The following is a 17753-nucleotide window of genomic DNA, read 5'->3' on the forward strand; positions in this document are numbered from 1 at the left end:
TTTCATATCTATCTATATATCTATCTGATCTAAATATATCATATAGTGCCTATCACTGTCTATTATATAGTGCCTTTCAAATCTATCTATATAATCTATCTATATCATATAGTGCCTATCACTATCTGTAGCTGTCGCAAAATGTGTGTGTATATATATATATATATGTAAATTTGATGTTTAAATTTGTAAAATATATTTTGTAAATTATGTTGTATATAATAATAGTTGTGCAATCGTATTGTTGATAATTGCTTTTCTAATTGTAATTTTATTTATATTATAATCAATGTATTTGTACATAAGTTTGCAAGTTGGTCTGAATGGAAGGGCACAGTGGTCACATGATAAGGTTCATGGGTGGAGCGGAAATGCACATTGTGACACGCTTAATGGACGCTGAGCTGTTTAGTTTTAATAAGACTGTAAGAAGTGGAGAATCAGAGAGATTGTAATAGAGACTCTTGAATTTCTGGTCAGAAGGCGCACACGGCATGTTTTAATTTTGTTATCCTGACACCTGCGCCATTCATTAATTGTTTCATTTACTAGTTTTATTGTATTTTAGTTTTTCACGGTGTTTGAGAGCGGAGAAAGAGAGAGAGCAAATAAATACTCTTTAAACATCAGTCGGAGTGTGGTCTTATCTGTACCAGGAGAAAACGTTCAGGAGCAGCTACACTATCTATCTATCTTAGTGTCTTATATATCGATCTGTCTATATCATATAGTGCCTATCATTATCTATCTATCTATCTATATCATATAGTGCCTTTCACTATCTATCTATTTATCCATCTATTATATAGTGCCTTTCACTATCTATCTATTTATCTATATATTATATAGTGCCTTTCACTATCTATCTATATTTTAGTGTCTTTCATATCGATCTATCTATATGATATAGTGCCTTTCATTATTTATCTAACATATAGTGCCTTTCACTATCTATCCATCTATCTATAGAGCATCTATAAAAAGCCATAATTCCCCTGGGGACAAATAAAGTTCTATTCTGGTTACATGATGAGTCGGGTCTCTCAAACAGAGCTGTGTTTCTATTAATCGCTAACAGGAATGTTTTTTTTTTTTTGTTGTTTTACTTGTGTCCTGCTTACAAAGATAAAGTAAAACTGCAGAGTCAGCAACAGCTGGAAGTTATTTAGGTGTTCAGGGGGGTCTTTCCCAATTTACCTTAATTGGGCCTGTTTATGGGCACAGCCTGAGACTGCCAGGGCAATGCTATGTTCAAGAACTCCCTCAGGGCTGCCTGGTGCCACAATGAGAGGTGGGGGGGGGAAGCTTTGTGAGGCCAATAAAAATGCTGACAGGGATCTGGCCAGTGTCTGAGTCAGGAATTTGTAAAAACACACAAGCGGAAAGAAAAAGGCAATAAATGTGTATAAAGGGAAAGATAAAATGAAGCACGAGTCAAACAGCAGGCATCCTGTAAATACCTGCTAACAAACACATTTTTACTGTTGCTTCTTAGGAATGGACAACGGAGTAATCTGAAAACTGGACTTGCGTGGCCTGTAAAAGCGCTCATTACAAGGTGAAAACCACTCCTTTCATTCTAAATGGTTCTCAACAAATTAGAGGAACTGAGGCGGCTATTTTCAGAGAAGCTGAATTATTTCCTTCCATTTCCCTTATGACCCATAACATAACATTGACCCCCAGCAAAGTATGAAGTGCCCGGTTTCCGCTCTTTGAAACACACAGCATTAAAACAGTGTGAGGGGAAACGGCACTTACTGAAGAGGAAAATAACGATGACACAAATTCTTATCTTCCGCAGTTTTTTTAATAAGTGAAAAGGTCTGTAATGTGGCAAATACAGGAAACATTACAGTGATATTACATAAGCTGAAAAGAGTGAAAAGTCTAAAACAATCACATCCAATGGACCAGACAAAATTTATCTTAGCTAGTGATCATATACATAAAAGCATGAATCAATTTTTCAGATGTCACCAATGATGAGACAAACTGTATGGTTATACTGTAGGGGAATGTGATTTTACTACTGTGTGTTATACTTCTTATGCTTTAAAGTGTTAAGAAGGATTGTAGACAATTTTTCTTGAGGTTGAAACTGTAAGTTTATTTCTTTTACTTGAAAGTCTGATCTCTTGGACAGTCTGCCTTCAATACCATCCAAGTTTCCCTGTTGGTGCTGGAGAAATCAAAAATCAGCTTTGTCAAGGCGGGATAACCCCTATGGAGTAGGCAGGTCGATGCATCCTTCACTCCAATCATGAGCTTTGAAAACACAGACTCTAACTGCACTCTTATTGGTTTGTGTTCACTATGTGGTCAACATCAATGGCAGGCTGGACCGGTCTCAGAGCACAGAACAAATAGAAGAGAAAGGGCATAGCAGACTCCTTTTCCTTAGGAGACTGCGTTCCTTTAATGTAGGAAGTGACATCCTTTACGTCTTCTACACATCTGTGATGGTCGGTGTGATTTTCTACACTATGGTGTGTTGGGCAGGTAACGGCACTTCAAAAGAGGCCCACCGAATCAACAAGCTAATTAAAAGAGCAGGCTCAGCTATGAGACGTACTCTGGAACCAGTGGAGGTCCTACCAAAGGAGAAGATGAAAACAAAACTGAGTGCCATTATGAGTAATGCTGCACATCCTCTCTCTGTGACACACTAACACTGAGGACTTTCACACAAAGAATCATTCAGCAGAATGAATACTAACAGCAATACGCCAGGATAGCGTCTCACTGAGAAGGCCAAGTTAGAAACTTTTCTCTCTTTTTTAAAAAATGTTCTTCTGGTTATGTCATTCTGGTGTGTGTTCAGACCATAGTGTGTGTGTGTGTGTGTGTGTGTGTGTGTATTTATTTATTTATTATTTATCTGAATAGTTCCTGTAAAGAAAAAAGAAATCCCCCTTCCCCACCCGGGGACAAATAAAGTTCTATTTAAGTATTTAAGTACAGTGGAACCTCGATTTGCGAGCATAATTCGTTCCAAAAACGTGCTGGTAATACAAAGCACTCAAATATTAAAGCAAATTTCCCCATAAGAAATAATGGAAACTCAGATGATTTGTTCTACAACCTAAAATATTCATATAAAAATAATTAATACAAAATATTAAGTAAAAATACATAAAACAAATTAACCTACACTTTACCTTTGAAAAGAATCATGGCTAGTGTGAGGGAGACAAGAGAGAGGAGAGGAGGAGGAGGGTTATTGTGTAGAACGACTTTCACTCTAACTAAAGGAATCGCTGCTATCAGTTGGCTAACTGGAATCTTTTTCCTTTTTTGCGACTTTAACAAGGAATCTGTCCAATGGCAATTACTTTTGCCTTCTTTTGAGGATTTTGCAGGAATGTGACATTACATTGTCGTTAAACAGAGTTATTGCTCACACTGCTACAGCCTTATTTGGGTGGTGCTTTTCTACAAATTTTTTTTTGTTGCAGTACAGTTACTAAAGAACAGTCATTACACTTGGACACAAAATAAAAAAACGCTTTACGCACACACATGTGGTCTTAATGCTATAGTAAACAGTATATGCTCGTACGGATGTTGACTATACGAGGGAGGCACGCCGACTGAGACCGAGCATGGGAGATGATTACCCACAATCCCGTAGCGAGAAAGAGAGACGAACCACCATTGGCTCAGTTGTGATCAGGTGACACTCGACAGACAAAGTTTATACGTACTACTCGTATTGCAAGACCTCGCTCTCATTTATCAAGTTAAAATTTATTACAAATTTTTGCTCGTCTTGCAAAACACTTGCAGACCAAGTTACTCGTAATCCAAGGTTTTACAGGTAAAAATTCTGTTACAACGAATATCTTTACAACAAAATTTTCATTACAACAAATTATTTTAATGGTCGCGACAGTTTACGCATATGACGTGAGTCTATAGAAATCTCGTTACTACGAAGTACATGCAGCAGATACTTTCATTACAACGAAGTGCCCAAAAGACCTTGAAATGCTAGAATGAAACATTCACAGAGCAGTTAGTTCTGTGGCCGCAGCTCAGTTGTTCACAACAATCCCCAAACAGAAACACTGTCATTTTAATTTTCTTTCTTTGAACTTTTCTTGTACTGTTTTTTTTTTTGCCTTTTTTGTTTCCTGCGGTTTTCAGTGATACTTTTTGCTTATTGTTCGTCAACATTTGAAAAACATCCATTGGAATTTAACTCATTGTCACCCTCCTATAGAAATGGCAGACACGAAAAGACGATAACAGTTCATATTAGAAAAAAAAAAACTAAATTTTTGCAGCTCTTGATTGCGGCAAAAAGAAAAAAGACATTGCCAGCGTGACAAGAAGAAACCCGAGACATTGTAAAGGTTTGGGGCATCCACCCCTATAATGTGTTCCAGGCTGCAACAAGTAAAAATGTTGGTAGCAAGTAAAGTTTACAACACAGAGTCCAAAACAGAACTGAATTCCAGAGGAAGGGAGTGAGGCTTTATAGGAAGTCTGGGGGAAGTGATGTCGTCCTCAGGGCCAGAAGTGATGTTGTCCTCGGGGCCAGGACCGGAAGTGGCGTGTCAAGGCAGTGGCTCCTGGTGGGATTTCCTGGGAAAGGTCTGCAGGGAACTTACAAAGAGTGTTAGTGCACCTTGCCACCCCCTGGGCAGATGTGTTACCATTATTCTCCAAGCCCTTCAGCTGCCTCCTATTCACATGTGTGTGACAAGACTCCCTCACCCCAGCCCAGACCTGTTAGCTCGGGTGGCCTGTACCAAGAGGTCATAAGCCCGGGAGAGGGCGTCAGTGTTGGCATGAAGAGACGCCTGCTGATGAACGAGCAAAAACTTGTATTGCTGCAGGTCAAGAAACCACCTGGTGACTCGCGGATTCGACTCCTTGTGAAGGGTCATCCACTTTAGGGGTGCATGGTCCATCACCAGAGTGAACACCCAACCCAAGAGGTAGTACCGCAATTGCGTAATCGCCAGGGCTTCTTTCTCAACCGCTGCATACCTGGTCTCTAGGTCCAACAGGGTCTGGCTTAGGTACATTACAGGGTGTTTAACACCGTCGACGCATTGGCTCAACATGGCTCTCAAGCCTGTGTCGGAAGCATCCGTCTGGAGGACAAATGAAAGATAAAAATTAGGGGCTATGAATATAGGTGCTGAAGTTAGAGCCTTTTTCAAGTCACCGAATGCAGCTTCCGCCTTGTCAGACCATACCACTACGTTGGGAGCTCTTTTCTTGGTCAAGTCGGTCAAGGGCGTCGCTCTCTCAGAGAAGCGAGGCACAAACCAGCGGTAGTACCTAGTCAAACCGAGAAATGATGCTGCTGCTTGTTTCGCGCATTGGGCCATATCAGTATGGCATTTAATTTGGAAGACTGTGGCCTCACAGCCCACCAAGTAGCCCAAGTATTTAGCTTCTCTCAACCCGAAGAAACATTTCTTGGGATTGATTCGAAGCCCGGCCTCTCCTAGAGCCCGCAATAGCGCTGTGACCTGCTGTACGTGTGTCTTCCATGTGCTGAAATAGATGACAATGTCATCCAGGTAGGCAGCACAATATGTGTTATGGAGTCGGAGCACTTTGTCCACCAGACGCTAGAAAGTTGTAGGCGCCCTGTGTAACATGAATGGAAGGACATGATACTGCCAGTGTCCGCTAGTGGTGCTAAACACGGCTTTGGCCTTTCCTAAAGGAACCTGCCAGTACCCCTTTGTCATGTCAAGTGTGGTCAGAAACCTAGCTGGTACCAGCCTATCGAGGAAGTCGTCCACGCGAGGCATGGGATAAGTATCGAACTGGGAAACCTGATTAAGCTGATGGAAGTCATTGCAAAATCTCCAACTGCCATCGGGCTTAGCAATCAAGACGATGGTGCTAGACCAGGGACTAAATCTTGCCTCAATCACTTCTAGATCCAGCATTCGTTTGATTTACAGTTCCACCTCAGCTTTCTTTGCCTCCGGGAGTCTAAGACGATCACCCCCGGCTCAGTCAATATGTCATGCGCAACCAGAGAGGTCCGGCCGGGTTGTTCACTCACCACTTCTGGGATGGAGCGGATAGCTGTTTCCAGCTCCTGCCTCTGCCTAAAAGATAATTGCTCGCCGAAATTAGGGGATCTGTTTGAGCAAGGAGTGAACAGGGCTGACCAGATGAGGGATCGGGATCCCTCTCCTTCCATGATTTCAACAAGGTCACATGGTACACCCGCTCACTTGGTCGATGATTGGGTTGTTTCCTCAAATAGTCCACCAATCTCTTCCTCTCCTTAATTTCATAAGGGCCCTGCCAATGGGCAAGCAATTTGGAGTGAGAGGTGGGAACCAATACCATGACCCAATCCCCCGGATGGAACTCCTGGAGAGTCGGGCCATGGTCATAAAGGCGGGCCAGTGCTGCTTGCCTGACTGCTGTGTCTGTATATAGCAGAGTGGCAAATCACGCTACAATAAATAAGTGTGCCATTCCTTTTTCAAGCAGAATAAAACTGGTTTTGCTAAAGCACTGAGACTCAGCCTCGTGTTTTGGGGTGCAAGACAGGGACTTATAGCGCAACCATGATCTTTTATGATTTGCTTCTGTGTGGCTTCACTGCAGCGCTATGAGCCTGTTTTTGTCCGGCCCCAGCAATGGACAAAAAATCTTCCATAGATGCTGCAATCACGCTTCAGGACGCACTTCAGCTTGTCAAAAGACTTCAGAAACCTCATAATATGAAGAAGAAAAGGATGATTCGGCTCCTGAATGATAACTGTTCTGCCCACAACATGCTTCCGCATTTAGATAATGTTTGCGTTGAATTCCTCCCACCCAATTGCACAGCAGTGCTTCAGCCATTGGATTTGGGAATCATTCGCACCCTAAAAGTGCATTATTGCAAGGAAATGCTGAGAAAAATTCTTGTCAGCATAACTTGTATGCAGGAGGAGATTAAAACGCCTGGGCACAAGTTAAAGAAAGCACTATAGTTACAAATACAGAATCTCATTACAACAAAATATTTTTTAGGTCCCTGGGAATTCATTGTAACAGAATTTTACCTGTATTTACTTTGGTTCTGTCTACATTGGACTCAGGAGAAGTGATGTGGTAAGAAAATATTCCAAGTTCGGAACTGGGAAGACAAAATGATCTTGGAAAAAAAATCCTAAAAGCTAATCCAAAAACTACAATCTTTAAACAAAAGTGAAGTCTTATAATGCCTGAATTATACCAAAAGAAATAATGCATTGAAAACTACCAACATCCAGATCATGGATAATCAAAGGGATGAGAGCGTCAACCTTAAAATGGTCAGTCTGGGGACGTCATATGCGACACATCTCCCAGTGCCTTCTGGATACAATCCTCATAAATAACCACAATGTTGAATAACAGAAAATGATGGTGGAAAGGAGAAAAAATATTGACAGCATATATGGTGATAAATACTTGTTGACTGCTGTTATTTGTCAAATTATCTTTATACTTATTTAATTTTAGTAATGTTTAAGCCAATCCATTTATCACATAAGGCTTCTGCATGTTGATATCCTCAAGATGAAATTTCAAAGCAGGATCTGACTACCAGCTAGCCTGGGAGAATACAGGTGGCAGAGATTGAAAGGACATGAACAGGCTGGCAGCTGGACTGAAGTGGCCACTGAGTCTTCCTGAGCTGAGGCACAGGGAACCAAACCCTCACTGGTGCAAGAGACATATCAAGAACAATTAGAAATGGATAAAGCTGAGGTGTGCAGAGCCAAAATGTCTCTAAGCTGCTCTGTTCATGAAGAAGGCCACTCCATTCAAACCTGACCACATCGAACTAGAGACCAATGAACATATTAAAACAGAGAGTCACCTGGTAGCCTATTATACAGGTTGTATTAATATTATTTTAACAACACTCCCATTTGTGCTCGGCTTATATTTTGAGCCAGAAGCCATACCATATGTACTTTAGAAAAGGTCATCCACCTGAAGCTAAGCATGTAACGAATATAGGAATCTCCATGATAATATATTCCAGGTATAGTGGTAAGAGCACCTGGTTTGGGTGATTGCCGTATTCCCACAGGGGTTGGCAGTTGAGGGGGGACCCCCCTCCAATAAAAAACTGCAGTGAGCAGGCACCTGCTTTGGTGATTGGCATAGGTGTAGCTTAACTGCTTGGTCTGCTTTTGGAGAGCTAGTAAGTCTTGTTGTTTGCGGCAGCTGTCCATATGCAGGTAAGGCTGTACATGTATCAGTCACTTCAAGTTCTAACACATGCATCAGGACCCCGGTAGGACAAAACTTTACATCGCTTTCAGAAGGCCGTTCACAGGGTTTTTCATTCATGCATTAAAGCTAAACTGGAATGTTGCGGACATTTATGTTAGTGATTATTATTTTATTGTTCAGTGTTTATTGCTAGAGTTAGATAATAAACTGAACGTAGTTGAAGCTGCAGCAGGTAATAAACTGAGGTCGAGATGAATAAGTCCCAGCATACAGCAACACTGACTAGAGATAGCAGAGAGAAAACAGCTGGCGTGGTGAAAATTGTCGTATGCCCAGTTTAGCAACAATCACACTGCCAGACGCGAGATGCGGTAGCAGTTGTAAGTTGGGCAGTTGTAAACTGCATAGATGATAAGTTGACGACTGGCTGCAATTATTGATGGCAAACTCGCGAACAGGATTGTAATTGTAATTGTAAATCAGCGAATCGCAAAGGGCTGAAACGTGTGTTGAATTCCACAGCTGCAGTACCTCAGGATTATTTAGTGGTAGGCTGTGAAGCTCAACGGGTGTATGGAGGAATATTTCGGACAAAATGAAATAAATAAATAAATGCGTAAATAAATAAAAGTACTGTGAAATGTGAGCATAAATAAATAAATGTGTCATGAAATGACAGCCTTAATAAATAAATATGTCATGAAATGAGAGCATAAATAAATAAATGTGTCACGAAATATGTTTTTCGTTGCTTATTTATTTATTTTATTTTGTCCGTAACATTCCTGCAAACCGTCATGAAATACGGCTTGAAATAAAACTGTCACTTTCACTCGTCAAAGTTGAGAGAGTGGGCTCTAACACGCCCTCTAGTTACTGATTGGTGAATCGATAGCACAAGAATTAATTAGAAAAATGCTTACTACTGCCGATGAAATGGATTCTGCCGAAGATATTACGTATTTCAGAGAGAGAATTGAAGATTTATCGGAAGAAATTACAATGTTGGCGCCCTTTTAGACTCCGATATAGATGAAACTGTTTTTGAAATTATCGAAGAACAGGTGGAAAGGACTCTACTACACTCCAGTTCAGGTGATGCAGTTCCCTGCTCTGGACGTCCATCCTTTGACATTCCAGCTGAGTCAATAGAACACCTTCTGTTATGCGGTTTAAAAGTACGACAGAGTGCAGATTTGTATGATGTATCAGAGAAGACGATCACAAGACGAATGAGCCAGTTTGATATACGGTAAGCTGCAACGGCTGTATTAGTTTAGGTACTTTGACATGGAATGCCCAAAGCAGCTCCACCTAATATTTTGAACTGAACAACTTTACCACTGATCAGAGCTGTACAGTTGTTTGAAAAAGTAGCTGCGAATATGCAACTGACTTTCTACTCGTAAAACAAGGGTCAAATACTCAGTTCTAAAAGGGCCGCCAACATTGTAATTTCTTCCGATAAATCTTCAATTCTCTCTCTGAAATACGTAATATCTTCGGCAGAATCCATTTAATCGGCAGTAGTAAGCATTTTTCTAATTAATTCTTGTGCTATCGATTCACCAATCAGTAACTAGAGGGCGTGTTAGAGCCCACCCTCTCAACTTTGATGAGTGAAACTGACAGTTTTATTTCAAGCCGTATTTCATGACGGTTTGCAGGAATGTTACGGACAAAATGAAATAAATAAATAAGCAACGAAAAACATATTTCGTGACACATTTATTTATTTATGCTCACATTTCACAGTACTTTTATTTATTTACGCATTTATTTATTTATTTCATTTTGTCCGAAATATTCCTCCATACGGGTGAACCGACCTTCTGCTTGTTGAGGTATCTCAGATATGCACAAGTGCGAGGCACATTCTCTTCCTGATGATGTTTTTCACTCACTTTTCTTTGACTTTTAACGTGAAGTTGTACACGTCTTTCAGTGGTCTTTGCAGTGCCGATATTACAGGAAATGCAATGTTAGCCAATGAATAAGCTGTTACTGGGCCGGACTTGCAACTGTTCCCAAAAACTCCACCTGTATTCTAGCATGATAAACTGTGCTTGTTGACAACCAGCATTGCACTCTGACCCACCCATAACCTTGGTCAAGATGGCATCAGAAGCACTATTGCCATTAATTAGTCTAGTCCACTGATGTGAAAATGGACAATTGTGTCTCTGTGCTTCTAACAGAGAGCTCAGTGGACACATTTAAACAGGTGTTGAAACAAAAGCCCCCAACACCAACCTCCTGCACACTGGAATATTCTAGCAATAGTTAAGAGAAGCACATTCACAAGCGTGAAATAGACACCACTGAAATGGCAGAAAACATTTAATAAAAAAATATTAAAGATACCCAAAGGTCTGGGTGGGGTACCACATTACCCTTTTTAACTTTTCTGTTTTTAAGATTTGCTGACGTGCTAGAGTTCTGGTTCAGAAAGCGGCTTTGTTCTTCAAAACCACCTGAAAGAGAGCAGAGAGACAGAGAGACACAGAGATGTTAGGGACACCTTCATGTTACACACTTTCAGAAACCATCAAGACAAAGAGAAATCTGCTTAGAAATGAAGTGCAATCCTTCACATTGTAGCAGCTCAGTACATCTTCATCTATCACATCTGAGCACCACAGAACCAAAATTTAGAAAATTAAAAGAAGCACACATGCATATAAAATAACGTGCACATAATGAGGCCAGGGCTCTTCTAAAAAACACTTTCAGAAACCATGAAGAAAGCTGCTTCAGAAATAAGAAATAACCTAATTCTAAGTTTAATATACAATATGTAAACATGGGATACAAGATACTGTATATGGTATAAAAGAGGACAAGACAAGATAAAGGTTTGGGGCGACACTGCGACCCCCTATATTGTAAATACAAAAAAATTATAAATGCTTTTCATCAGAAAACATTTCCATGGACAGAAATCTGAGAACAGACTCCCAAGATGGTGAAACTTGCAGTTAAATACAGGCCAAGCAGGAACAAGCAGGTCCAGGTGGATGGACACTGGAAGTGATGTCAGAGGCGGTGAGGTTGTCAGTCATCTGGGGCCTCATGTATAAATAGTGCATACGTGCATAAATGTTGCGTACGAACATTTCCACATTCAAATTGTAATGTATAAAACCTAAACTTGGTGTAAAGTCACGCATATTTCCACGGTAGCTCATACCCTGCCGTACACAAGTTCTGTGCTCGGTTTTGCAGACTGGTGGCACCCAGCGTCAAAGCAGTGGTACCGTTCCTGTGTGGTTACCCTTTCTTTTTTAGATCCACATCCCTGATTTGGCTTTATAAATACACTGAAATGAACCGCATATTGTTTATTAGTTTAATGCATCTGATTGTAATTAACCTGTAACAATATAATGGTCCACAGAATGGTCAAACTATACTAAATACAATAGCTGCTTTAACGTTGTTACTCTCACTGCACCTTCTTCTTCTTTCAGCTGCTCCCGTTAGGGGTTGCCACAGCAGATCATCTTTTTCCATATCACTCTCACTACACCACTCGGAGTATTTATATCACTGTATCTGAGTGGGGAATCACAGCAGCTGATCAGAAAGAGAATTATCGGTATACAACATCAAGCACATGCTGCCTCTGCCATGCTGTCTATTTGAACTGCTCTCATACGACAAACGCTTCAGAGCCTTTCCCTTCCTCGCGGTTCACAAACAGTTTCGTCCCAAGAACTCTAAATGTACTCAATCAGTCCATCAAGTGCTCCTTGCAGAACTGTTTGTACTTATTAGTACAATCACCTCACTGTAAACTTGCGATACAGTTATAACATTGCACAACCTGAGACACTTTATAATGCGCCTATTTGCATATGATGACGATATCATTTTTAAGATGAAATGTAGTAAAATGTTTATTATATTATACAGATAAAACTTTAATGTCATTTAAATAATCTATATTGTTAATAATTAAACATGCCAGGACACGGTGCAGCAGCGCTAGCTAGGAGCCTGTGCTCCATTCACGGATTGTTCCTGCCTTGCGCTGTATTCTTGCTGGTGCTGGCGTGACACTGGAAGGATAGATGGATAGAATAATTAAACACGTACTATGAAAATATTTGAATGTTTCTTAAAAGTTTTGAAAAATCGGCGTTCTCAGCTTACAGATGGCTTAACGTCTATTACAGAGCTGATTGTGTGGCGATTGAGTATTTGGAGAAAGAAAAGTAAGGATGGGATTTGGGGGTTAGTACGTTTGAAAGAGACAGTACTGCTACAATAAAGTATTTGATCGAAGGTCGCGCACAGTGCAGCAAGCATCTTGCATGAGACATGAACAACCACTGTGCCACTGTGTTCCCATGTTTAATAACATGCTTTAAACTCCTATCATCATGAAAATGATATCACGTATACATCTCAGTATTTTATATTTTCAGAGAGCTGTAATATTACGAATGTAATGGATTCTGTGTCCTGTTGGAGGATGAGAAAGCCTGTTTAAGAAGTATGTAGTGATTCACACACATAGAGCACATAGAAGATCAAATACAAAACAAAGCATTTAACGTGCTACTTTACTTACGATAGGATTTGAGAAACTGGTTAATTAAACAATTTTAAGATAAAGTTTATAATGTTCTACTTTAATGACAAAATAAACTACGTGATTAAAGTGGAAATTTCGAGATTAAAGTTGACATTTCGTGCTTTTTTCCCCCACGGTGTGCCTTTTTTTTTTCTCTGTACCCTAATAAGCTTTCATATGACACTTGGACACTGGGCTACAACTCGCCTTTTCACAGCGACTTTGATATCTGACAACATTTTTATTTTGGGCACTTTGCGACTTTGTGAACTTGAGCTTTCGAGTTTCTCCGACACTCTATGTCACTTGATCAACTTCCTTTTGTTGTTTATACCACTGTTTAAACCAACAAACGGAACGTTTTTCCTTGCCTCCACTTGGTATTTGCTGAAATTCTTCTATTTTCCCCCGTGCTTTTGCCATTACATTTTCACAGAACACTGAGCTTAAGGGCTGTTTATATTAAGAGGCGTAATTCTGGGATGAGATGGGGTGTGACAGTAGGCGCGTGCAAGTGCATTACTTTTCACGCTGACCGGGATTTATGGAGTGGAAGAACGTGGAATCTGGCGAACGCACAGATTTATGCATCTGGATTTTTTTGTGCATAAGCACATTTCCACTTTTGTCCTCACGCCACTTTATAGTGTGAATTCTATGCACGGCGTTATGCATGAGGCCCCTGGTCTGCAGCGGCAGGAAGGGAAGAGGCATTAGGATACAGCGTCTTCCTGTGGATGAGCGAGAAATTACAACAACTAAAGCCTATAAGCAGTCCCCAATGCACACTTGTATCAATGGTTTAGGCTGGTGGTGGTGGTGTAATGGTGTAGGGGATATTTTCTTGGCACACTTTGGGCCCCTTAGTACCAACTGAGCATTGTTTAACACTAGAATTATCAGAGCCTACGAAAAAACTCGTAGATCCGTCCCACTTTAAAACACTTCACACCTCTCTGTCACGTCTTTTGTCTTTTAAATTTGTGGCTAAGCAGCAAACAGCAAGCAGCCTACTATCACATCCACCCGCGGCGCACAGTTTTCTCAGCTCAAGTCTGTTTACCTGCATGTCAGTTGCTTGGAGTTGTATAGGGTGAGAAGTCAAGCAAAATGACACTTTTTATAAATAAAATATCGTTATTTGGAACACTTGCATTTCATGTGTGTTCCATGTGTACATAGATCTATGTACACACATCGTTAAAAAAGAAACGTATTTCATGTTTTAGTCATAATTGACAAAATGTAGACATGGCACTTATAATGTGTGAAGCCTGAAATCCAAATATCAAAGAAACACTTTTACAATAAGTACAAATATAATAGAACAAGTGCACTTTTATTCAAAAATATAACTACAGAAAAACAACCCGTGTTAGAATGCGATATTGACACACATTTGCTAAGAGCACTGTGGTGGCGCAACGATATCAGCTCTTGACTGGTAGTCTGAACTTTACGGGTTCGATTCCAGATGAGTCCAGCCGCCGCATTTGACACTGCTATTTTCTCAGACATGCTATAACAGAGTCAAACTCAAATCATGATGACTATTCTACATCGGATCAAGAACGTACTTTTGCCATCGCTGAACTTTGTATATGTACATGGGAAGCACTGCACTCGTGACTTTACGCTGTAGGAAGTAAGTAAATAAATAATATCTATATAGTAATAACAGTAATTTCATTATTATATAGCAGCTTCCCTGTCTGCCTATCATATAGTGCCTTTCCTTCCTATCTATCTATATGTCTATCCCCTTAGCCGTTTTTTTTTTATATATCTATTATACAGGGCCCTATGGATTGCGAAACAGGCAATTACAATGATTTTCAGAATATATAAAGTCATTCCTGAATAAAGTCAAAACTTTATAAAAGTTTTAAAAAGCCATTTTAACAGGTACATCTGGTCAACTGCTTGGTAATGTCAATATCTAATCAGCCAATCACATGGCAGCAACTTAATGCATTTAGGCCTGTAGCCATTGTCAAGACAACCTGCTGAAGTTCAAACTGAGCATCAGAATGGGGATGAAAGGAGACTGAAGTGACTTTGAATATGGCATGGTTGTTGGTGCCAGATAGGCTTGTCTGAGGACTTCAGAAACTGTTGATCAACTGGGATTTTCATGCACAACCATCTATAAGGTTTACAGAGTATGGTCTGAAAAAGGGAAAACATCCAGTGAGCGGCAGGTCTCTGGATGAAAATGCTTTGTTGATGCCAGAGGTCAGAGGAGAATGGGCAGACTGGTCTGAGCTGATAGAAAGGTAACAGTAACTAGGGTAAACCACTTGTTACAACTGAGATATGCTGAAGAACATCTCTGAACACACAGCATGTTGAACCTTCAAGCAGATGGGCTTCAAGAGTAGGAGACCACACTCGGTGCCACTCCTGTCCACTTTGAACAGACAACTGAGGCTACAATTTGCACGGGCAAACCAAAATTGGACAACACAAGATTGGAAAAACGCTGCCTGGTCTGATGAGTCTCAATTTCTACTGCCACATTCAGATGGTAGGGTCAGAATGTGGCATCAACAACATGAAAGTAGAGATCCATCCTGCCTTGTTTTAACAGTTCAGGCTGGAGCTGGTATAATGATGTGGGGGTATTTTCTTGACCTGCTTTGGGCCCCTCAGTACCAACTGAGTATCGTTTAAATGTCACAGCCTACTTGAGTATTGTTGCTGACCATGTCCAATCCTTTTATAACCGCAGTGTACCAATCTTTTGATGGCCACTTCCAGCAGGATAACGTGCCATGTCACAAAGCACAAATCATCTCAAATTGGTTTCTTGAACATGACAATCAGTTCACTGTTCTCAAATGACCTCCACAGTCACCAGATCTCAATCCAGTAGAGCACCTTTGGGATGTAGTGGAATGGGAGACTTACATCATGGATGGGCAGCCGACAAATCTGAAGTAACTGTGTGATGCTATCATGTCAATATGGACCAAAATCCCTGAGGAATGTTTCAGCATCTTCCTGAATCTAAACCACTAAGAATTACAGCAGTTCTGGAGCCAAAAGGGGGTCTAACATAGTACTAGCAAGGTGTGCCTAATAAAGTGGCTGGTGAATGTAGTGCACTTTATGGAGTACGTAGGCATTTTATTTGTAAAGAACTCTGCATTTCACGATACATGAATTAAGAAGTATAGAAAGCACTCATTACATCACACAACAACAGTGCAAACAACAGAGTAATGAACTACCAAACCGGGAACAAACAACAGATTCAGTAAGTGTTCAGACACTGCTCACATTTTACACATTTTGTTAAGCTGCAGCCTTTTGTCAAATTAATTTAAATTCCTTTTTGCCCTCATCAAGCAACACTCAGTACCCCAGAATGGCAAAGCGAAAACAGGATGGTAGAAACTTTTGCAAATGTATTACAGTAAAAACCTGAAATATCATATTGACATATGAATTCAGACCCTTTATGCAGGCCCTAGTTGAAGACCCTCTGGCAGAGATTTCAGCCTGGAGTCTTCCTGGGTTTGACGTGACAAGCTTTGCCCACCTAGATTTGGGGAGTTTCTGCCATTCTTCTCTGCAGATCCTCTCAAGCTCTGCCAGGTTGGATGAAGACCACTGGTGGACAGCTATGCTCAGGTCTCTCTTCAATTGGGTTCAAGTCTGGGCTCTTGCTGGGTCTTTCAAGAATATTCCCAGAGTTGTCCCTAAGCAGCTCCTGTGTTGTCTTTGAGCTTACGGCCATTGTGAAACTGTGAAAAACTTTCGGCCCAGCCTGAAGACCAGAGTGCTTCACAGCAGGATTAAATGAAGGGCTTCTGTGTACTTGGCTGTGGTCAGCTTTAGCTCAGTTCTGTCCAGTCTCCTGGTTCATGCCGCCCACAGCGACTGGGTGACTTTGCATGTAGATTATGTGACATGAGTAACGTGAGATTTTTTCATGGACGTTTTGATATTGTTTGCTGTTGTCATATATAGGCCTCCTACTGCAACCATTGAATAATAAACTTTCTTACCTCCTTTCTGCATGAAAATGTGAGAAATTTTCCCAGCTGTCACTATAAAGCACACAGTGTAAGTAGCATTTAAGCAAAATATCATTTTTTGGTGGAGTACTCCTTTAAAGTAATGATTTGGAAAAAATGATTTTTGAAGTATAGTTACGAACATGCTCATGGCAACAAAAGTGTGTTTAAATACAGCAGAATGTCTAGAAGAAGGAACAACTGAGTGGACTGCCTAGTTTCTCCTGCCCACGTGGGAGCCATCAAACCAGCTGTCATCGACCTCATAATAGTCCCTAATGTCTCATACATCTGATCCTCTTTGTCCTAAACTAAGATTTAAAGTACATTTTAAAGCTCCTCTCATCGGCACAATTCATGTTCACACACCGCCGCCCCCTAAAATTGCATTAACGACAGTGGATTCAGTAAGTATTAGGAGCCATCTCTTTCTGCACACTTTATTGTGATGTAAATTTAATCCTAAATCGATAATTTTGCTATTTTTTTTTTTGCTACACATTTTCAGAAAGGTTTGCAAATGTATTAAAAAACAAAAACTGAAACCTTACATTTAATAAAGTTTCCAGACCCCTGATTCAGTACATTGTAGAAGGCACAGTGGTAACAATTGCAGCTTTGAGTCTTCTTGGAATGTCTCTACAACCTTTGCAATACATGGATTTTGGCAGTTTATCTCGTTCTTCCTGGCAGATCCACTCAATTTCTTTTAAGACTGGATGGGAAACATCAGTCAGCTGCCATCTTCAGGTCTCTCCAGACGTGCCCTATGAGGTTTAAGTCTGGGCTTTGGCAGGGCCACTCAAGCACACCAAGAGACTTGTCCTGAAGCCACTCCAGCCTTGTCTTGCCTGTATGCTTTGGGTCACTGTCCTGCTGAAAGGTTGTCAGCAGCCATACCACATGCACATCAGAATACTGTAGTAATCCTCCTGAAGCTATGCATTTTT

General features: G+C 40.6%; 1 protein-coding gene across 2 annotated transcripts in view; it reads right to left on the reverse strand.

Moving 5' to 3' along the window:
- Positions 1–17753, reverse strand: part of LOC120515924 (tolloid-like protein 2) — a 361663-nt gene that overhangs the window by 141569 nt on the left and 202341 nt on the right. Inside the window, exon 3 of one of the 2 annotated variants that reach the window (XM_039737298.1) lies at positions 10596–10676. The exons of the other annotated variant lie outside the window; for it this stretch is intronic. Within the exon in view, the coding sequence (XP_039593232.1) occupies positions 10596–10676 (81 nt within the window). The remainder of the gene's footprint in view (positions 1–10595; positions 10677–17753) is intronic. 2 annotated transcript variants of the gene reach the window in all.

This window comes from Polypterus senegalus, chromosome 1 (genome assembly GCF_016835505.1).
Source record: "Polypterus senegalus isolate Bchr_013 chromosome 1, ASM1683550v1, whole genome shotgun sequence".
Lineage (NCBI taxonomy): Eukaryota > Metazoa > Chordata > Cladistia > Polypteriformes > Polypteridae > Polypterus > Polypterus senegalus.